At 44.3% G+C, this 17,308-nt stretch overlaps 1 protein-coding gene across 2 annotated transcripts in view; it reads left to right on the plus strand.

Moving 5' to 3' along the window:
* DGCR2 (DiGeorge syndrome critical region gene 2) overlaps positions 1-17,308 on the plus strand; it is a 92,339-nt gene that overhangs the window by 17,075 nt on the left and 57,956 nt on the right. For both annotated transcript variants that reach the window (XM_080821538.1, XM_080821539.1), the window contains exon 2: positions 13,617-13,739. In XM_080821538.1, the coding sequence (XP_080677664.1) occupies positions 13,617-13,739 (123 nt within the window). The remainder of the gene's footprint in view (positions 1-13,616; positions 13,740-17,308) is intronic.

The following is a 17,308-nucleotide window of genomic DNA, read 5'->3' on the forward strand; positions in this document are numbered from 1 at the left end:
AGTGCCTGGCCTGCAGGAGGTACAAGGCTGTGCTAACAGGTTCTCTTATGGATTTAAATATAATAATGTATTCGAGGCTTTTGATACGCTGCCTGGCACATGCAGAATGAACATACAAGAATCTGATCTTGCTCCAGCTGTTTCTCTTGGAATGAACTGGTTATACTGTGTGATGGCCTTCATCAGAATGTGGTGTGAGTGGTGGATGAAACAGCCAGTGGATGTTACATGAGTTGTGAGATGCTATTACTCCAGCTCTACCCCACCCTCTTGCCCTGGTCTTACTCCCACATTTGAACCCTCCCCCACCCCACCCTCCATAAAATATAGACTAATCAGTCTTCCAAGTGTCATTCGTTTAATGATGCTTGGTGAATCTGCCTCTCTTTCCTCTTTCATCTTGTCCAGTCACATCCTTTTCCTCTGAGCCTCCCCCTCCTCTTCTAAGATAACTTACTTGAAGCAGGGCCTTCTTCTCCAGACATCTGCTTAAGGAGAAGCTGGAGGACAAGGGAAGACACATGAGCCAGTGTCCCAGTTGGGCAGTGTCTGAGGATAGAAGATATAGTAAGTGATGGTCACTTCATCTTCTGGTGTGGAAAATGCTTGTGACTTACAAAGTTTGGGCCACATCACTTTGTTCTCGTGTGATGGTTTCTAGACTCAACTTTGTGATTCCTTGGCTGATAGGAGAAAGTAGCTTCCCAGAGCATAGCAGCACCACGCTATTCCCACCCCCTCCCCGTCAGCTGTCACAGCAGAGCTGGGTCACCTGCCTGTCCCTGCCAGGCAGGTGGGTGTCGGGAGCAGGGGATGTCCTTGCTCAGACTCAGCAGTCAGAGGAGCCCCCCTTCCCATGTGGAGGGCTGACTGAGGGTGATTCTCAGTGATTCTTCTCCTGCCCTAAGGCTATTTGGAAATGGGTTTGGTGGTCACAGTGACTGAGGAGCAACTGACATTTGAGAAGGCATAGCAAAGAATTTTGGCTGTATTTCAAAACCGCAGTATTTTGGTACATGCCTGGCCCTGCAGGTCCTATCCAACAGTCAGACACTCCTCATCTCTGGGGATTTGTATTGCTGACCTCCACAGAGGCACTGCATGTCATAAGTCCTGTGTTTTTTGTCTTAAAGAAAAAATGGGTCAGAATTGGAAAGTTTGGACCTAGCCCTCTGAGGAAGGATGAGTTAGCCACGCCCCAAATCAGAATGCAGGGCATCCTGTTGGGGGTGGCTGTGATTCCCGACTTGAGTCCTGTTTCCCACTTAGCCAAGCTGGTTTTGGGATAGAGATCAGGACAAAAGAGCCAGATAGAGCCTGCCTTCTGGTTCCTGGGCTGCTGCTGTCGACTTGCCATGGGAATGGAGCAGGCAGGTCAGCCCTTTTGTGAAATGAGCTGATTGAACTAGATGGGTTTTCTGATAAATATAGCAGTCTCTGGCTTTCCTAATTTTAATTTTACTAGTAGAACTTCCATATAGTAGTCTTCATGAGCCACACACGTCCCACTTCCCCTTGGATGCTAGGCCCTTGTGTGTGAGTATCACGGGGCTAGCTGATCTCTGAGCTCCTTGCAGTGTGACATTCAGATACTTTGTCCTGTTGTAACTCTGATGCCTTCCAGAGCCCATGAGTGCCCGGGCCTCCCATTAACAGCAGCTTTAACTGGGCTTCGCTGCTGAGTCGCGTGGCAGGGTGTGCTGTGCAGAAAAAGCCCCTGGTCCCAGCTGTCTGCACACATCTTCCCTTTCTCCAGGTGTGTTCCTTGGAGAGGATTTGCCTCTTCAGAGTGCCTCGCAAAATTATTCCAAAGGGCAGAATATGTGAAACTGTTCAGCAACCAAGAGCTGCCACATTGTGCCAGGAAGCAGGGAGGTTATAGGCAGTGTCTTTGGTGCCATGAAGTGATAGCCCCTGGGAGAGGATTGATGGGACTGCAGGAGTAACCATAGGGACTGCTAGGCCAAGGGTCTCACGAACCTGAATGGAGGGGTTAGGGGGGAAGGCTGGATGGAGGTGGCCCTTTGCCTCATGAAAAGAAAAATGGCATTTAGAACACTGTAGAGAAGGCAATGAGTTTATAATTTAATCGCGGTTTATTCTAGAATGATCTCCTGGGAACTCTCCCGAATGCCTGGGAATGCTGTCTTCATCTTCTTGTTCTGCCTTTCTGGAACCATTCCCTGTCCTGCTGCTGATGGGTGTTCTGCTGAAGGTTTCCACTGCCTGCAGCATCCAGTCCTGGAGCCATAGCACATCCCCCAGTGCCTTTGGTCTTATCTCCTGCTGAGCCCCAGCCAAGCAGAGAGCTCCTTTCCAGCTTTGGTGGCACTTGTCCAGGCTGTACCCTTGACCTTTAGGCCTTCCCTGTGGTCTCTGGTGGTGCATGTGCTGCCCATCCTGAGATCTCATTCGAGCCCCTTATTCTTCTCCTCTTACCTGAGGACACAGGTAACTCTATTTCAGAAGGGCTCTTAGCACGTATGTCCTGTGTTTTGTATTTTAGTGACCTGTGTTATCAGCAGTGATCTCTGTTCCCTCCTAAAGCTGTCAGGGGCAGCCGGCCTGGCCCAAGTTCCAGCCAGGGAGCACCAAGTTCCTGACATGGTGCTGGACAGGGCCCAGCACCCCACGGGAACCATTCTCCTGGACCTTTCCTGTCACTTACACAGCAGAGCCTTATTTTCAAATCTGTCCCCTCTGCGCTGGTGTGTAGTGTGGGGCCATATAAATATGCCTTTCCTAGTCCTGCCTTGGGTGGGGGTGGGGGTGGGGGTGGGGACGAGACCCAGGGAACAGCCCCTCTGGGAAGCAGCTGTTGCTCTTTCTAAGGGAGAATGAGCAGTCTGTCAGAGGCTGCACTGCCCACCTGGGAGCGGGTCTCCTGGGAGACTGGGGCCTCCTGGTCCCCTGGGCGGGCACTCCAGCAAGGCATGGAGGGCTGTGTCCGACAATGCACCTCTGCTCTGTGCAGAGGTGGGCCGTGAGAGGGGACGGGATGTAGTTCTCTCTTGCATTTCCTGACTGGAAGTTTTTGATTTCCTGAGCTTAGTGGCTGTGGACTTGTGTGCTTCTGGTGTTCCTTGTCTTCCTCTATTTCTCTGTGGGCAGATGTTAGGAGAAATCAATTCCAAACAATTAAGGCTTCGTACTAAATTTCACACAGTAATTTGGGACAGCTCAGCTTACATAATTTAAAATGAGGCCAAGGCTTGCTGACAAAGAAGAAATTGAATCCAGAGAAAGAATCTGTATTGGAGAGGCTTCTAAATTTCTACAGGGCCCGAATCCTCAAATTCCCAAACGTTGCATGTCTCTGGCAGCTCTGCGAGGTCAAAACCATATTCATAATAGCAGCAAGAGGTCATTAGCTGCTTTCTCTCATTCTCTCACGAGTGCACAGTGGCATTACCAGAGGCCGCTTGACATGTGATTGATGGCTAATGGGTTTCGTGCTTAGGATCCTCTCTCCCTCTCTCTCTTTTAAAGGATTTTTTTAAAAGCCATGGTAAAATCCACGTAAGATAAGATTTACCATTTTAGCCATTTTTAAGTGTACATTTCAGTGCCATTAAGTACATTGACACTGCTGTGCCACTGTCACCATCCCTCTCCAGAATTCTTTTCATCTTCCCAAACTGAAACTCTATCCTCATTAGACGACTCTCCATTCCCCCTCCCCCCAGCCCCTGGTAATCTCTGCGCTCCTTTCTGTGTCTGAATTTGACTCCTCTAGGGCACCTCATATAAGTGGAATCATACAGCATTTGTCCTTTTGTGTCTGGCTTGTTTCACTGAGCATAATGTCCTCAAGGTCCATCCTTGTAGCATGTGTCAGAATTTCCTTCCTTTTTATGACCTGCTAATATTCCATCGAAGAGATACGTCACATATTTGTTCATTCATCTGTTGGTGAATGCTTGGGTTGTTACCAGCTCTTGGCTGTTGTGAGTAGTGCTGCCGTGAGCTTCGGTGTACAGACATCTATCTGAGTCCCAGCCTTTACCCTTTTGGACAGATAGCTAGGAGTGGAATTGCTGGGTCATATGTTTTAACCCTTTGGGTCTGTGTTTGGGAACCTAGTGTTCACAAAATTTCTTGATTTTAATTTCTAATACAGTACATATTGGTAGATATAAGCACATAAACCGAAGATCTTTGGGTTCCTTAGAATTTTCAAGTGCATAAAGGGGTTTGGGAATGAAAACATTTCAGAACCTCTTAGTCAGAAGTTCTCATTTTGGTTCTGTGGCCTTGCACTTCTGTAGTTAGGGCATAGATTATTTTGAAAAATGTCAACAGTCCCTTGGCTAGGAAGGGCCTGTCCGTGTCTCCCATTTGTTAGTCAGAGGATAGGCATCATAAGGGAAGGTTTGGGGCAGACCCTTGGCAAACCCAGTAGTGGGCAGAGGGGGTGACTGTTTTTGAACAGTTTTAGATGAGGCAGAAATTGTGCTGGACGCTTTACAAAGGGACTTGGGAGGATAGTGAGGAAGAAAAGGAAAAGGAATGTAGATTTGCAGCTTGAGTTATTGCAGTGAGACCCATCAGAATTGCTGGGTGACCTGCCAAGCGACTGATTGTGTGTCAGTCCCCACCACACGAGGCAAGCTCTGTCATATCCTAGGTCTGCCTGCTTTGTTTACTACTCTGGCCCAGGAGAGTTGCCTGGCACGAAGTGGCGCTTCGTAAATAGTCTTCGAGTGAGTGATTCACATGTATTAACCAGTGACTCACATGTTGGATTGCTGTCAGAAGAGCCCCGGCACTACAGGCCTACAGGCGAGCCACGAAGTGAGAGAACCTTCCCTGTGGAGATCAGAGAACTGTTGACACTTTGTTACAGACTTAAAGAAGAGAGGGAGATCTTTGAGCAGTTTGGTTCATCTGACATTTAGTAAGTGCTCCAGTGTGCTGGGTGTTCGGAATGGGGTGGAGGATAAAGATTTATCCCTACACTTACAATCTAGGACTGGGTTTGACAAAAACTCCATAGCTGGCTGCTTTTTAAAAAAACATGTTTCTGCATGTATCAATAGTTCATTCCTTGTGTGTACGTGTGTGAGTGAGAGGGAGAGAGAGAAAACATGAGCGGGGAGGGGGTAGGGGGAGAAGCAGGCTCCCTGCTGAGTAGGGAGCCTGATGTGGGCCTGGATCCCAGGACCTGACATCACGACCTGAGCTGAAGGCAGACACTTAACAGACTGAGCCACCCAGGTGCTTGGCTTGTTCCTTTTTATTGCTGAGTAAACAGTCCACTATACTGCAATTTGTTTATCCATTCACTTTTTTGGACATTTGGGTTTCTAGCTTTTGGCTCTTACAAATAAAATTACTCTTTGTATGGACATGTAACTTTCATTTTTCTTGGGTAAATGCCTGGAAGTGGAATGACTGGGTCATATAATGACCCAGCTTTCTACAAACTATCAAATTGTTTTTCAAAGTAATTTTACAATTTTACATTTGCACTAGCAATATAACAAGTGTCCAATTACTTTGCATACATGTCAATACTTGGTATCATCATCCTTTTAAATTTTAGCCATTCTAATAAGTATGTGATGGTATCTCATTATGATTTTAATTTGCATTTCCTGAATGACTAATGTTGAGTATCTTTTATGTGCTTATGTGCCATCTGTGTTTCTTCTTTGGTTAAATGTCCTTTAAAATATTTTGCCACTTTAAAGTTATGTGGGTTGTTTTATTATTATTGAAATTTGAGGGTTCTTTATATATTTTGGGTACAAGCCCTTTATCAGATAGTTGATTTACAAATGTTTTCTCGTAATATATGACTTGTCTTTTCTTTTTCTTCACAGTGTCTTTGAAGAAGAAAAATTCTCAATTTTGATGAAGTCCAGTTTATCAACTTTTTCTTTTATGGATCATACTTTGGCTATACGTATAGTACTTTGGCTATACGTATCTAAGAAATCTAGCCCGGCATCACAAAGATTTTCTCCTGTGTTTTCTTATAAGTGTTATAGTTTTAGGTCTGTGATCTGTTTTGAGTTAGTTTTTGGTATAAGGAATGGATCAAAATTCGTTCTTTCTTCTTTCTTTATTTTTTGGTGGATATCCACAGTTGTCCCAGGACCATTTGTTGAAAGGACTGTTCTTTCTTAACGGAATTGCCTTTGTATCTCGATTGTAAATCACCATCACATATGTGGGTCTTCTTTTTAGACTCTGCTCTGGTTCCATTGATCTTGATGTCTGTCTTTGATGCTTATGGCATACTCTTTTTTTTTCCCCCCTTTTAAGATTTTATTTATTTGTTTAATTTATTTGAGAGACAGTGAGAGAGGGAATACAAGCAGCGGGAGTGGGAGAGGGAGAAGCAGGCTTCCCGCTGAACAGGGAGCCCAATATGGGGCTTGATTCCAGGACCCTGGGATCATGACTTGAGCCGAAGGCAGATAATTAATGCCTGAGCCACCCAAGCACCCCAGTGGCACACTATCTTGATTACTGTACCTTTACAGTAATTCTTGAAGTCAAATAGTGTACATCCTCCAACTTTGTTCTTCCTTTCCAAAGTTTTTTAGGTATTTTAAGTCCTTTGGATTTTCATTTGAATTTTGGAGTCAATTTGTCAATTTCTACAAAGTCCTGCTGGAATATTGATGGGGATTGGATTGAATCTGTAGATGGATGTGGGTAGAATTGGTATCTTTTTTTTTTTTTTAAGATTTATTTACTTTAGAGCAAGAGAGCATGAGCAGGGGGAAGGGGAGAGGGAGAGAGGGATTCCTCAAGCAGACTCTCCACTGAGTGGGGAGCCTGATGGGGGGGGTCGATTCCAGGACGCTGCGATCATGACCTGAGCTGAAACCCAGAGTCACTCAACCAACCTAGCCGCCCTGGTGCCCCTTGAATTGGTATCTTAATGACGTTGGGTCTGTTGATCCATGAACACTTCATATATCCCTATAGGTTTAGATCTTTACAAAATTTCTCTTAGCTATATTCTGTAATTTTCAATGTATAGGACTTGTACATCTGTCATTAGATTTATCCCTAAGTATTTACCATTTTTTTTGATGCTGCTGTTAAGGTAATTTTAAATATCTTAATTTCTGGAACAGTTTGTATAGAATTGATCTTATTTTGGGGCACCTGGGTTGCACAGTCGGTTGCGTGTCTGACTGTTGGTTTCAGCTCCAGTGGTGGTCTTGGGGTCATGTAATTGAGCCGCGTGATGGACTCCACACTCAGCTCATGGGTTCTGCTTGGGATTCTCCCCCTCTGTTCCTTCCCCTGCTCGCTCGCTCGCTCTCTCTCTCTCTCAAATAAATAAATAAATCTTAAGAAAGAAAAGATTGGTCCTCTTTCTTACATAAATATGTGGTAGAATTTTCCAGTGAAGCCATCTGGGTCTGGAGTTTTCTTATGTTTAAACTAAAAATTCAGTTTCTGAAATAACTATAAGTTTACTCAGGTGTCTGGGCTGCCTTTTTGAGTGAGCGTTGGTAGTTTGTGCCTTTCAAGGAATTTATCTTACTGATAGAAAGCTGTTCATACTATTACCTTATTATTCTTGCATCCTTTTTTATCCTTTTTAATATCTCCGAAATCCTAATGGTGACAGTGGTATTATGTGTTCTTAATTTTTTCCTGACTAGTCCTAGAGGTTTATTAATGTTATTAATCTTCTAGAAAAACACCTTTTGTTTTCATTATTTTCTCTAATATTCTGTTCTGTGTATTTCCACTCCGATCTTCATTTTTTCTTCTCTGCCATCTGCTTTGGGTTTCATTTGCTTTGCTTTTTTAATTTCCTAAAGAGGAAGCTGAGATTACTGATTCAAGACCTTTTCTGATACAGGAGTTTAATGCAGTACATTTGCCTCTGGGAACTGTTTTAGTCTCATCCCACAAATTTTCATCAATTTAAAATGCTTTCTAATTTCCTTTTTCATTTCTTCTTTGACCCATAGGCTCTGTGGAAGTGTGTCAGTTGTTCCATATAGTCAGGGGATTTTCCAGTTATCTTTCTGCCATTGATTTTTAATTTAATTCCATTGTGGCCAACAACATACTCTGTATGCTTTGAATCATTATAAATTTATTAGCAATTTATTTTATGGACCATAATATTATCTATTATGGTAAATGTTATATACATGAAAAGAATGTGTAGTCTGCTGTTGTTGACTGGAGAGTTTTGGAAATGTCCGTTGGTGGTGGTCAGGTTGTCTCTATCCTTGCTGATTTCCTGTCTGCTGCTTCTATCAGTTATTGAGAGAGGGGATGGATTAGTTGTGTATTTGTCTATGATAGCAGTTTTTCCTTCATATTTTAAAGCTCTGCTATAGATGCATAAACATTTTAGGATTATTTTGTCATTTGTTATTATTAAATGACCTTCTTTATTCCTGGTAATATTTGCTCTGAAGTCTACTTCGTGTAATACTAATTTGGCCACTCTGGCTTTCTTTTGATCAGTGTTAGTAGCATGGTATATCTTTTTCCTTCTTTTATTTTTACCTATCTTAGTGTCCTTCTATAAAGTGGGTTTCTTTTAGACAACATGTAACTGGGTCTTGTTTTTTTACCTGTGTGACAAATTATGCTTTTTAACTGGGGTGTTTAGATCACCTCATCTGTTTATTGATAAGGCACAATTAATTGAAATCTGCCATTTTGTCACTTGTTTTCTATTTGTACCATTTGTTTCCTTTTTCTTTTCTTTTCTTTTTTTTTTTTTAAGATTTTATTTATTTATTTGTCAGAGAGAGTGAGCACAGGCAGACAGAGTGGCAGGCAAAGGCAGAGGGAGAAGCAGGCTCCCCGCTGAGCAAGGAGCCTGATTCGGGACTCGATCCCAGGACGCTGGGATAACGACCTGAGCCGAAGGCAGCCGCCCAACCAACTGAGCCACCCAGGCGTCCCTGTTTCCTTTTTCTTTCTGCCTTTTGCATTAAGTGTTTTTATTCCATTTTGTCATCTTCATTGGCTTATTTGTTAAAACTTTTGTGCTGGCTTTGTGGTATTCATCTTGAACATTGTGCAGTTGACCTTCACATGACAAGACTGCTTTACATGTAGTGTAAGAGGCTTGAAATGGTGTGCTTCTGCTGCTCCCTTCCCAGCTTTTGTGCTGGCGTTGTCAAAGTTCTACTTCGCAATATGGGATCCATGTTTTTGCTTTAAATAATTCTAGATTGACTACTTTCTTTGTTTTCAGAAGTTAAAAATGTTGCTCCACCATCTTCTGGCTTGTATTGTTTCTAACGAGAAATCTGCTGTCCTGTTTGTTTTCCTCTGCAGATTACATCTTTTTTCTCTGGCCCTTCAGACTCATAAGACTCTTTTAAGATTTTCTCTTTATCACTGGTTTTAAGTAATTTGATTGTGATGTGCCTTGGAGTAGGTTTTTTTTTTTTTTTTAACTTCTTATGGTTGGGGTTCATGGTTGACTTGGATCTATGGGTTTTCATCAAATTGGGAAATGTTTTTGTCATTGTTTCTTCAAATATTTTGTCTCCCCGCCCCCTAAGTCTGTGTCACACAGCTCATAGTTTATTTATGTTTTCTAGCCCTTTTTCGGTATTTTAGAGTTTCTTATGTTGTCCTCACGTCATTCATCTTTTCTTCTGCGAAACTGAATCTGTTCGTCCTATGCCTTGCAGTTTTCATCTCTAGGCAGTGGATTTGTTTTCTTAAAATCTTCCGTATCTACTGAACATGTTTGATTTTTCCTCTCTGTGAGGAAAACTGTGTGACACAGTTTTAATTTTAATGTCCTTGTCTACTTTATCATTTGTACCTTTTCTGAGTCAGTTTTGATCAAATTTTTTTCATTTTGGTCATAATTTCCTGTTTCGTTGCAAGTCTGGTAGCTTTTTTATTGAGTGCCACACTTTGTGAATTTTGCCTTTTTGATTACTGCGTATTTTTGCATTCCTATAAATATTCTCAACCTTTGTTCTAGGATGTGACTTGGAAACAATGTGAACCTTTCAGCTGTTGCTTTTTTATTTATTTAATTTTTTATTATGTTATGTTAATCACCATGCAGTACTTCATTAGTTTTTGATGTAGTATTCCATGATTCATTGTTTGCGTATAACACCCAGTGCTCATTGCAATACGTGCCCCCCTTAATACCCATCACTGGGCTAACCCATCCCCTCTGAAACCCTCAGTTTGTTTCCTGGAGTCCATAGTCTTTCATGGTTCGTCTCCCTCTCTGATATCCCCCCACTTCATTTTTCCCTTCCTTCTTCTAATGTCCTCCATGCTATTCCTTATGTTCCATGTATAAGTGAAACCTTACGATAATTGTTTTTCTCTGCTTGACTTACTTCCCTTAGCATAATGCCCTCCATTTCCATCCATGTTGATCCAAATGATGAGTATTCATCATCTCTGATGGTTGAATGATATTCTGTTGTATATATGGACCACATCATCTTTATCCATTTATCTGTTGGAGGTCATTTCAGCTCTTTCTGCCATTTGGCTATTGTGGACATTGCTGCTATGAAATTGGGGTGCATGTGCCCCTTCTTTTCACTACATCTTTATCTTTGGGGTAAATACCCAGCAGAAAGACCCCAAGAGTAATAGACCAGAAATTTACAGAGAAAATCTATAGAAACAAGGACTTCACAGGCAAAATGATGGCAATAAAATCATGTCTTTCAACAGTCACTCTGAACATGAATGGCCCAAATGCTCCCGTGAAATAGCACAGGGTTGGATAAAAAGACATGACCCATCTATATGTTGTCTACAAGAGACTCATTTTGAACCTGAAGATACATCCAGACCAAAAGTGAGAACCATTTTTCATGTCAGCGGACCTCAAAAGAAAGCTGTGGTAGCAATTCTCGTATCAGACAAATTAGATTTTAAGCTAAAGACTTCAGTAAGAGATACAGAAGGACACTTAATCATTCTTAAAGGGTCTGTCCAACAAGAAGATCTAACAATTGTAGCTTTCTGTGCCCCCAGCATGAGCAGCCAACTACATAAGCCAACTGTTAACCAAAATAAAAAAACATATGGATAATAATACTTTAATAGTAGGACACCTCAACGCTCCAGTCTCAGCAACAAACAGATCATCTAAACAGAAGATCAAAAAAGAAACAAGAGTGTTGAATGACACAGTGGACCAGATAGACTTCATAGATTCTGTTATATTCTAAATATATGTGGAACATTCCACCCTAAAACAACAGAATACTCATTCTTCTTGAACGCACATGGAACTTTCTCCAGAATAGACTACATACTGTGTCACAAATCAGGTCTCAACTGATACCAAAAGATTGCGATTATTCTCAACTATTGCTTTTAATTGTTGTTAGGCTGCATTTAGTCTGGAGTTTATTTTTCTCCACTAACAAGGCAGGACTCTTGTGCGTACTTGACGTAGTGCCCCACAAGTGATGAGTTTTTCCAAACTGGCTCCTGAGAACAGGCATTGTTTGTGGTCCTGCTGAATTTCAGTTACTGTTTTCCTGTTACCCTTTAGGATGGCCTGGGATAGTTTCCTCACACCACACACTGATTAGTACTCTGCTTCATTCCCTGAGGGCTTCCTCCCTAGATCTCTGGAGTCTGTCTTTTGTGCCACTCTCTCTTTTCCAGGACTCTTTGGAGCCGCCCTGTGAGTGCTCCTTGCCTTGGTTTCCCCCAATTTTTAGTTGCATCCACTTACCTCTGAGAGTCTTCTCCCCTTGGAGTCCCTCTCCCTGCTTTGTAGCCTGGAAATGTGCCTGAGGCAGTAAGGCTTATCTCGCATGTTCCGTGACTCAGGGATCACTGTTCTTTGTTGCTTGATGTCAGTGTCTGGAGAACAGGTGTTTTCTAATATTTTGCCCCCCCCCCTCCTTTTTTTTCTCCCATTGTTTCAGTTCGGCAGTTAAATCTATCCCTCTAACTCCATCTTGACTGGAAGCCTTTATAAATTATGGAGCATTGTGACTCTTTTGTCCATGCCATATATGTAACAGAAGCTTTCCTTATGGTTAGATTGATTGATTTACCACAGTGTGTAGTGGCAGGTGGAGAAGAGCGAACACTGGATTCCGGGTTCCTTTCCCTGGCCCTTCTTCTCTTCCCTGCTTCAGAGTGGAAGACTCTCAGACATATAACCCTGGCGGGGGATGAGGATTGTCTCCTTGCAGAGCTCTCTGAAGAGGCTCTCTTGTGAAGGTACCAAAGCTATGGTACACGATGCCATGCGTGGCCGTCCCAGGGGGGTGGGGAGGGAAGGGCTCAGGCCTTACATCTGTGTCCTACCTGATTTGGTGGGTTCATCTACCTTGGTTAATTAGAGTGATGATTGGCTTTGGTTACTTTGGCCAGTGATGGGACAGGACTCAGGGGTGGGAAGAGTTCCTGTTTCTTCCTGGATTTCAGTGGAACAATTCCAGGACAGCGAAGACCACAGAGGGAGCAGGACCATAGTAAGAGAGCTCTGTTCGTTTCTTCTTCCTGTGTTACCACGTTAGCGTGTAGGACTTCATCCCTCACACCTCAGTGCTTTTCCTTGGTTCCACGTGTGCCCACGTAGCAGCCGTCGCCTCACTTCACAAGTCTGGTGGGAAGGACCAGAGGAAATACTTTTGCCTCTTCAGGTCATTTAATCTCTCTTAGTCATCAGTCTTCACTCTGCTGTTGTAGTTCAAAAGCAGCCACACATGAATACATATTTGTGGCCGTGTTCTAATAAAACTTTCCTTAAAAAACAAGTGGGAGGGGCAGGAGTTGACCCAAGGGCTATAATTTGCCAACCCCTGCCTCAATTCAAGTCCTCACTTTACTGAGTTATTTGATACTTTGTGTGGTTCCCCTGTTATGATTGCTTCCAGAAATCATCGCCATTTCTACCTGTCTTAAAACACAGATCTCATCATGTTACTGACTGACTGACTAACTTCTGGCTTCCTTTAACATTCCCAGGAAAGGCCAGGATTATCTTACCCTCAAAGCCTCCATAGTCTGACCCTTTTTATATTTCTGGTCTTACCTCTAGTGTTTCCCCATCTGTCGCATACCATCTTCTCGGCGTGTTTTCCTGCCCTGTAATAATCCGTGAGCTTTCCTTTTTCTGGTATGTTTTCTCCCTTCCTATTACATTATATGTGTTTATTGAAACCACCAACCTGCCTTGGGCACCCTGTTTATATCCCATCTTCTTTGAGAAGGATTCCAGAGCCCCTCAGGTGTAGGCCATTTCTCCTTCCTTCACGCTGTTTGAGCACTCCTGTGATGCGCCCTCCTGATTTGCTCTTCATCAGAAACGTGTGTGTGTGTGTGTGTGTGTGTGTGTGTTTCTTGTTGACCCATAGCCCCTCCTGCGGTAGGAGGTGTGCCCTCTTGTGACCTCTGTAGTCTAGTGCCGAGTTGGACTCCGAGCACAAACGTGTCAGGTGTGTGTTTGAGGTGGCACATAAAGACCCATGTCTTGGGTGGGGGGCCTTGCCCTGGGGACTCGTGTCGTTGTGGGCACAGCTCTTGGCTCCTCCTTGGGGCCCGCGTGCAGGCCCTGTCGGGGCGCGCTCCTGGGCCCAGGCGGCGGCAGGCCTGGCTGTCCCGTCTCCACTGCTGCCACCGCTTCCTCAATGGCCTCTTGCCCTTTGGTTCCACAGAGCTGCGGTGCAACCCCGGGCAGTTTGCCTGTCGCAGCGGCGCCATCCAGTGCATCCCCCTCCCCTGGCAGTGTGACGGCTGGGTGACTTGTGAGGATGAGAGCGACGAAGCCGACTGTCCAGGTGAGTGTGTAGGGCAGGCGCCGCCCTCGACCCCACCTCCATTACAGCTGCGTGACTGTGCTTCCGTTGGTGAGGGGGCGGGGGGTGTCTACTGCAGCCCAGGCGGTAGCCGTTCACTGGAAGCTTACATTGAGCTGAAACCCTCCCCTCTCAGCCTTCTCTCTCTCTTTAAGCATAATTGCCCAACACAGGCAGATCCCAGAATTTGCAAGGTTGCAGGGGCAGGGCTGGGGTGAGGTAAGAGGGGTGTCCAGGATGCCATGTTTCTGTTGGCACTGCCGGCCCCGAGAGCAGCGCCCCTGAAATGTGGTACCCTCTCGCCGCCCCCTCGCCTGCCTCTGGAGGTGGGTGCTCTTTGAGACTTGGCTAGAATCCTGATGAGGGTCATTAGACTGGCTTTGGCTCTGCCAACCCGTCCTGCTCACTCAGTCCCTAGTAATTTTCCACCTGGGGATTTTCTCCTGACAATGCATGGGCTCCTAAAGATATATGCAGATGCCACAGAAAGTCTAAACTGTTGGTTCTCCACTTGGTTTCTGCCCCAGCACCCTCAGGGAGTGTAACACGCCCCATGAGTAATGGTGTTCACTGCATCCCTGGTTCTTTTGGGTTAGGATGGAAGATGTAGTATCTTGCATTTGCCCATATGTGTGTGTGTGACACACACACATACACGATCACACACACACACACACACTCACACACTAATTTGTTTAAGACCCAGGTAGCACCAGTAAAGCCTCTAAGAAGAAGGTGTGTTTATTCTACCTTGAGAATCTCAGACCTAATAACTCTTCAGCCTAGCACTTTAATTTCTTGATATTCTAGTTTGGTTTTGCTTTACCAACCTGATTTATTGCTGTTTTCCCTTGAATGGGTAAGCTGGACTGTTTCTTTTGCCTACTCTGTGATGAATTTCCTAGCCACATGCTTCATTCATGCCTTTTTCTGTTCCCGGGATCCTCTTGTTCTGTTTTCATGTGGACAGATCTTGCCTGTCCTTCAAGGGTTGGCTCAGATGATACCACAATAAGCAGGCATCTCTGGGCCCTTGGGGTGGAGGTTAGCTTCTGCCAGCACCTCTTCTCTCTCTCTGACAGCATCTAGAACCACCAGTAATTCTCACCATTACCTGTGCCCATGCTTGATCTCTCCTTCCAGACTGTGAGCTCCCCGAAAGCAGGAGACCTGTCCTCTTCTAAGTGTGACCTGGCCTACAACAGAGGTCCTTTTTAACATTTGGTAAATGGAAGGAATGTTGTAATTCCTGTGGGTCAGGTACTGAAGAAAAACCAGTTACCTCCAACCATGGGGATCAGGTAGGGTATCAAATACAAGGTGACATTTGAGCTTGGGACAGTACTTTGAAGGGGGTTCCAAGTAAGAAGTGGAGGTAGTCTGGTCAGACTGTTTGCCTGAAAAGATGACCTTTAGAGGGGATCCCAGTTACCCCTCAAGCCTGTTCATTGGATTATGCACGTCTCTGGTTGAGGTGCTTGCCTTTCCAATTGAGTTTGAATGGTGGCTGCTGAGGCAGAAGCTTCTGAGACAGCCCTGTGTCTGGGAGCCTACCTGCTCCTTCCTTAGGTCATAGCCTGGACAGCACGAGCTACCCCATGCTTGGGCTGCTGGTGCTCCATGTTCTGTCAGCTGTTCAGGACCGTGGTTGTGATTGGGATCTTTCCTGGGTCTGCCTTATGGGATGAAACTTCGTATCCAGCCTCCTAGAGAATATTCTGAACAAAGAACCAAATGATTCTTGACGGGCTTTCGAGTGGAAGGACGACTTATTGCTGATCTCAAAGTGCATTTTGGCTTAGCTTTTAGAGTTATATGTAATAACTGTTCTGTTGTGTAGGTACGGAAAACAGTGGTAGGCATTCTAGTTCATCTTGTTCATTTCTCCATCCACTGTGGACTTGATAAAGGCAGGGACTAGATTTTATTTCTCTTCTGTCCCACAAGATCTGGCACAGGAGGTTTCAAGTCACTTAGCACAAGTGTTGATGTGAGGTTACAGGTGCCCCTAAATTAATTTTTTTGAACATCATGAATATGTTAAATTCTTATTAACATTCTTACCAACTCCCCTACCCCCCCCCCCAAAAAAAAAAGAAAGAAGAAAAATCTTTGTGTATGGGGAGGGGAGTGTGGACAGGGATTTAGCAGATAACTACCTTTGCTGTGGCCTTCCTGTCTATGGGGAGAGTTTAAATAAACCTGTGAGAAGCCCTGGCCATGCTTGGTTAGGCTTTTGAACATGGGCTTCAGGACTTCTGGAGGAACTATAAGAGATTACGTTATTGTCCTCCTGAAAGCCTGCTAAAATTATATTAAAAGAGTATAGAAGATATGAAAGATGTAAAATGGGAAAAGATGGAACAGCAGGCCAGTAACTTCAGCATGTTTTTGGAAGATAGGAAACGGGTGGTGTGCTAGATACAGTCTGGACATCCAGTACATTGCCTGCATTTCCAGGGCTGGAAGGCTGGAGCTCTCTTATTCAGACCCCACTGCCAGTGGGCTTTGGCTATCACTTAGCCCAGGAGATCCTTCCCATGAAGTCTGGAAGGTAGAGGGTGGTGGACTCTCTTCCTCTGGCAGTGGTGTGGGGTGCACGGGTGAGGGAGCATAGTGGCCTCCTGCCCGCTGTCGCAGGACTGTAGAGCAGCTGTGATGGGCGGAGGTTTCCTGCGGGTTCCTGTCCTATGGATGGTGTCCTGAGTTGGGACTAAAGCCGCAGAGGCGGAGTGGAAGGCTAGAGGTGGCTCACTTTTGTGCACACTCCAGCCTCTGCAGTTCTGAAAGTACCTAATACCGTGTATTAAACTCCTTGTATTTGAAATACCTAGCATGGTTTCTCTTCTTCCGAACCATCTTTGATGTAAATGGGAACTAACATAAGATGCATAAAGTTCCTTAATGGAGAAAAATGTACAACTTTATTAAGAGACATTAAAGAAGATTTTAATAAATAGAGACAGGATATTCTTGACTAGGAAGACTTGGTCTTCCAAGTGGCCTGTTCTTAGATTGATCTGTGGAGTCAGTACGTCTCCAAAGGGGTTTTTGGGAAATGTGACGAGTCAGTTTTAAAATGTGTTGGGGCGCCTGGGTGGCTCAGCGGGTTAAAGCCTCTGCCTTCGGCTCAGGTCATGATCCCAGAGTCCTGGGATTGAGCCCCGCATCGGGCTCTCTGCTCAGCAGGGAGCCTGCTTCCTCCTCTCTCTCTGCCTGCCTCTCTGCCTACTTGTGATCTCTGTCTGTCAAATAAATAAATAAATAAATAAATAAAATCTTTAAAATAAAAAATAAAATAAAATGTGTAGAAGATAAAGTCCTAATATTGTAGGACACTCTGAAGAAGAGTAAGGTGTGAGCAGTTGCCTTACCCGTGTCAAGGCTTATGTTATCTTTGGCTCAGGGAAGGACAGATTGGCCTATGGAACAGAAGAGCTGTGACAGTTTGGAGAGCATGTATATAAAATGTACAGAAAAATTAGTTCTAGGTTAATTGAAGAAAAACTTCTAGAACACAATCTAGAAGAATATCTTTATACCTTGGTAGG

This window comes from Martes martes (assembly GCF_963455335.1).
Source record: "Martes martes genome assembly, chromosome: 13".
NCBI classification, from domain to species: domain Eukaryota; kingdom Metazoa; phylum Chordata; class Mammalia; order Carnivora; family Mustelidae; genus Martes; species Martes martes.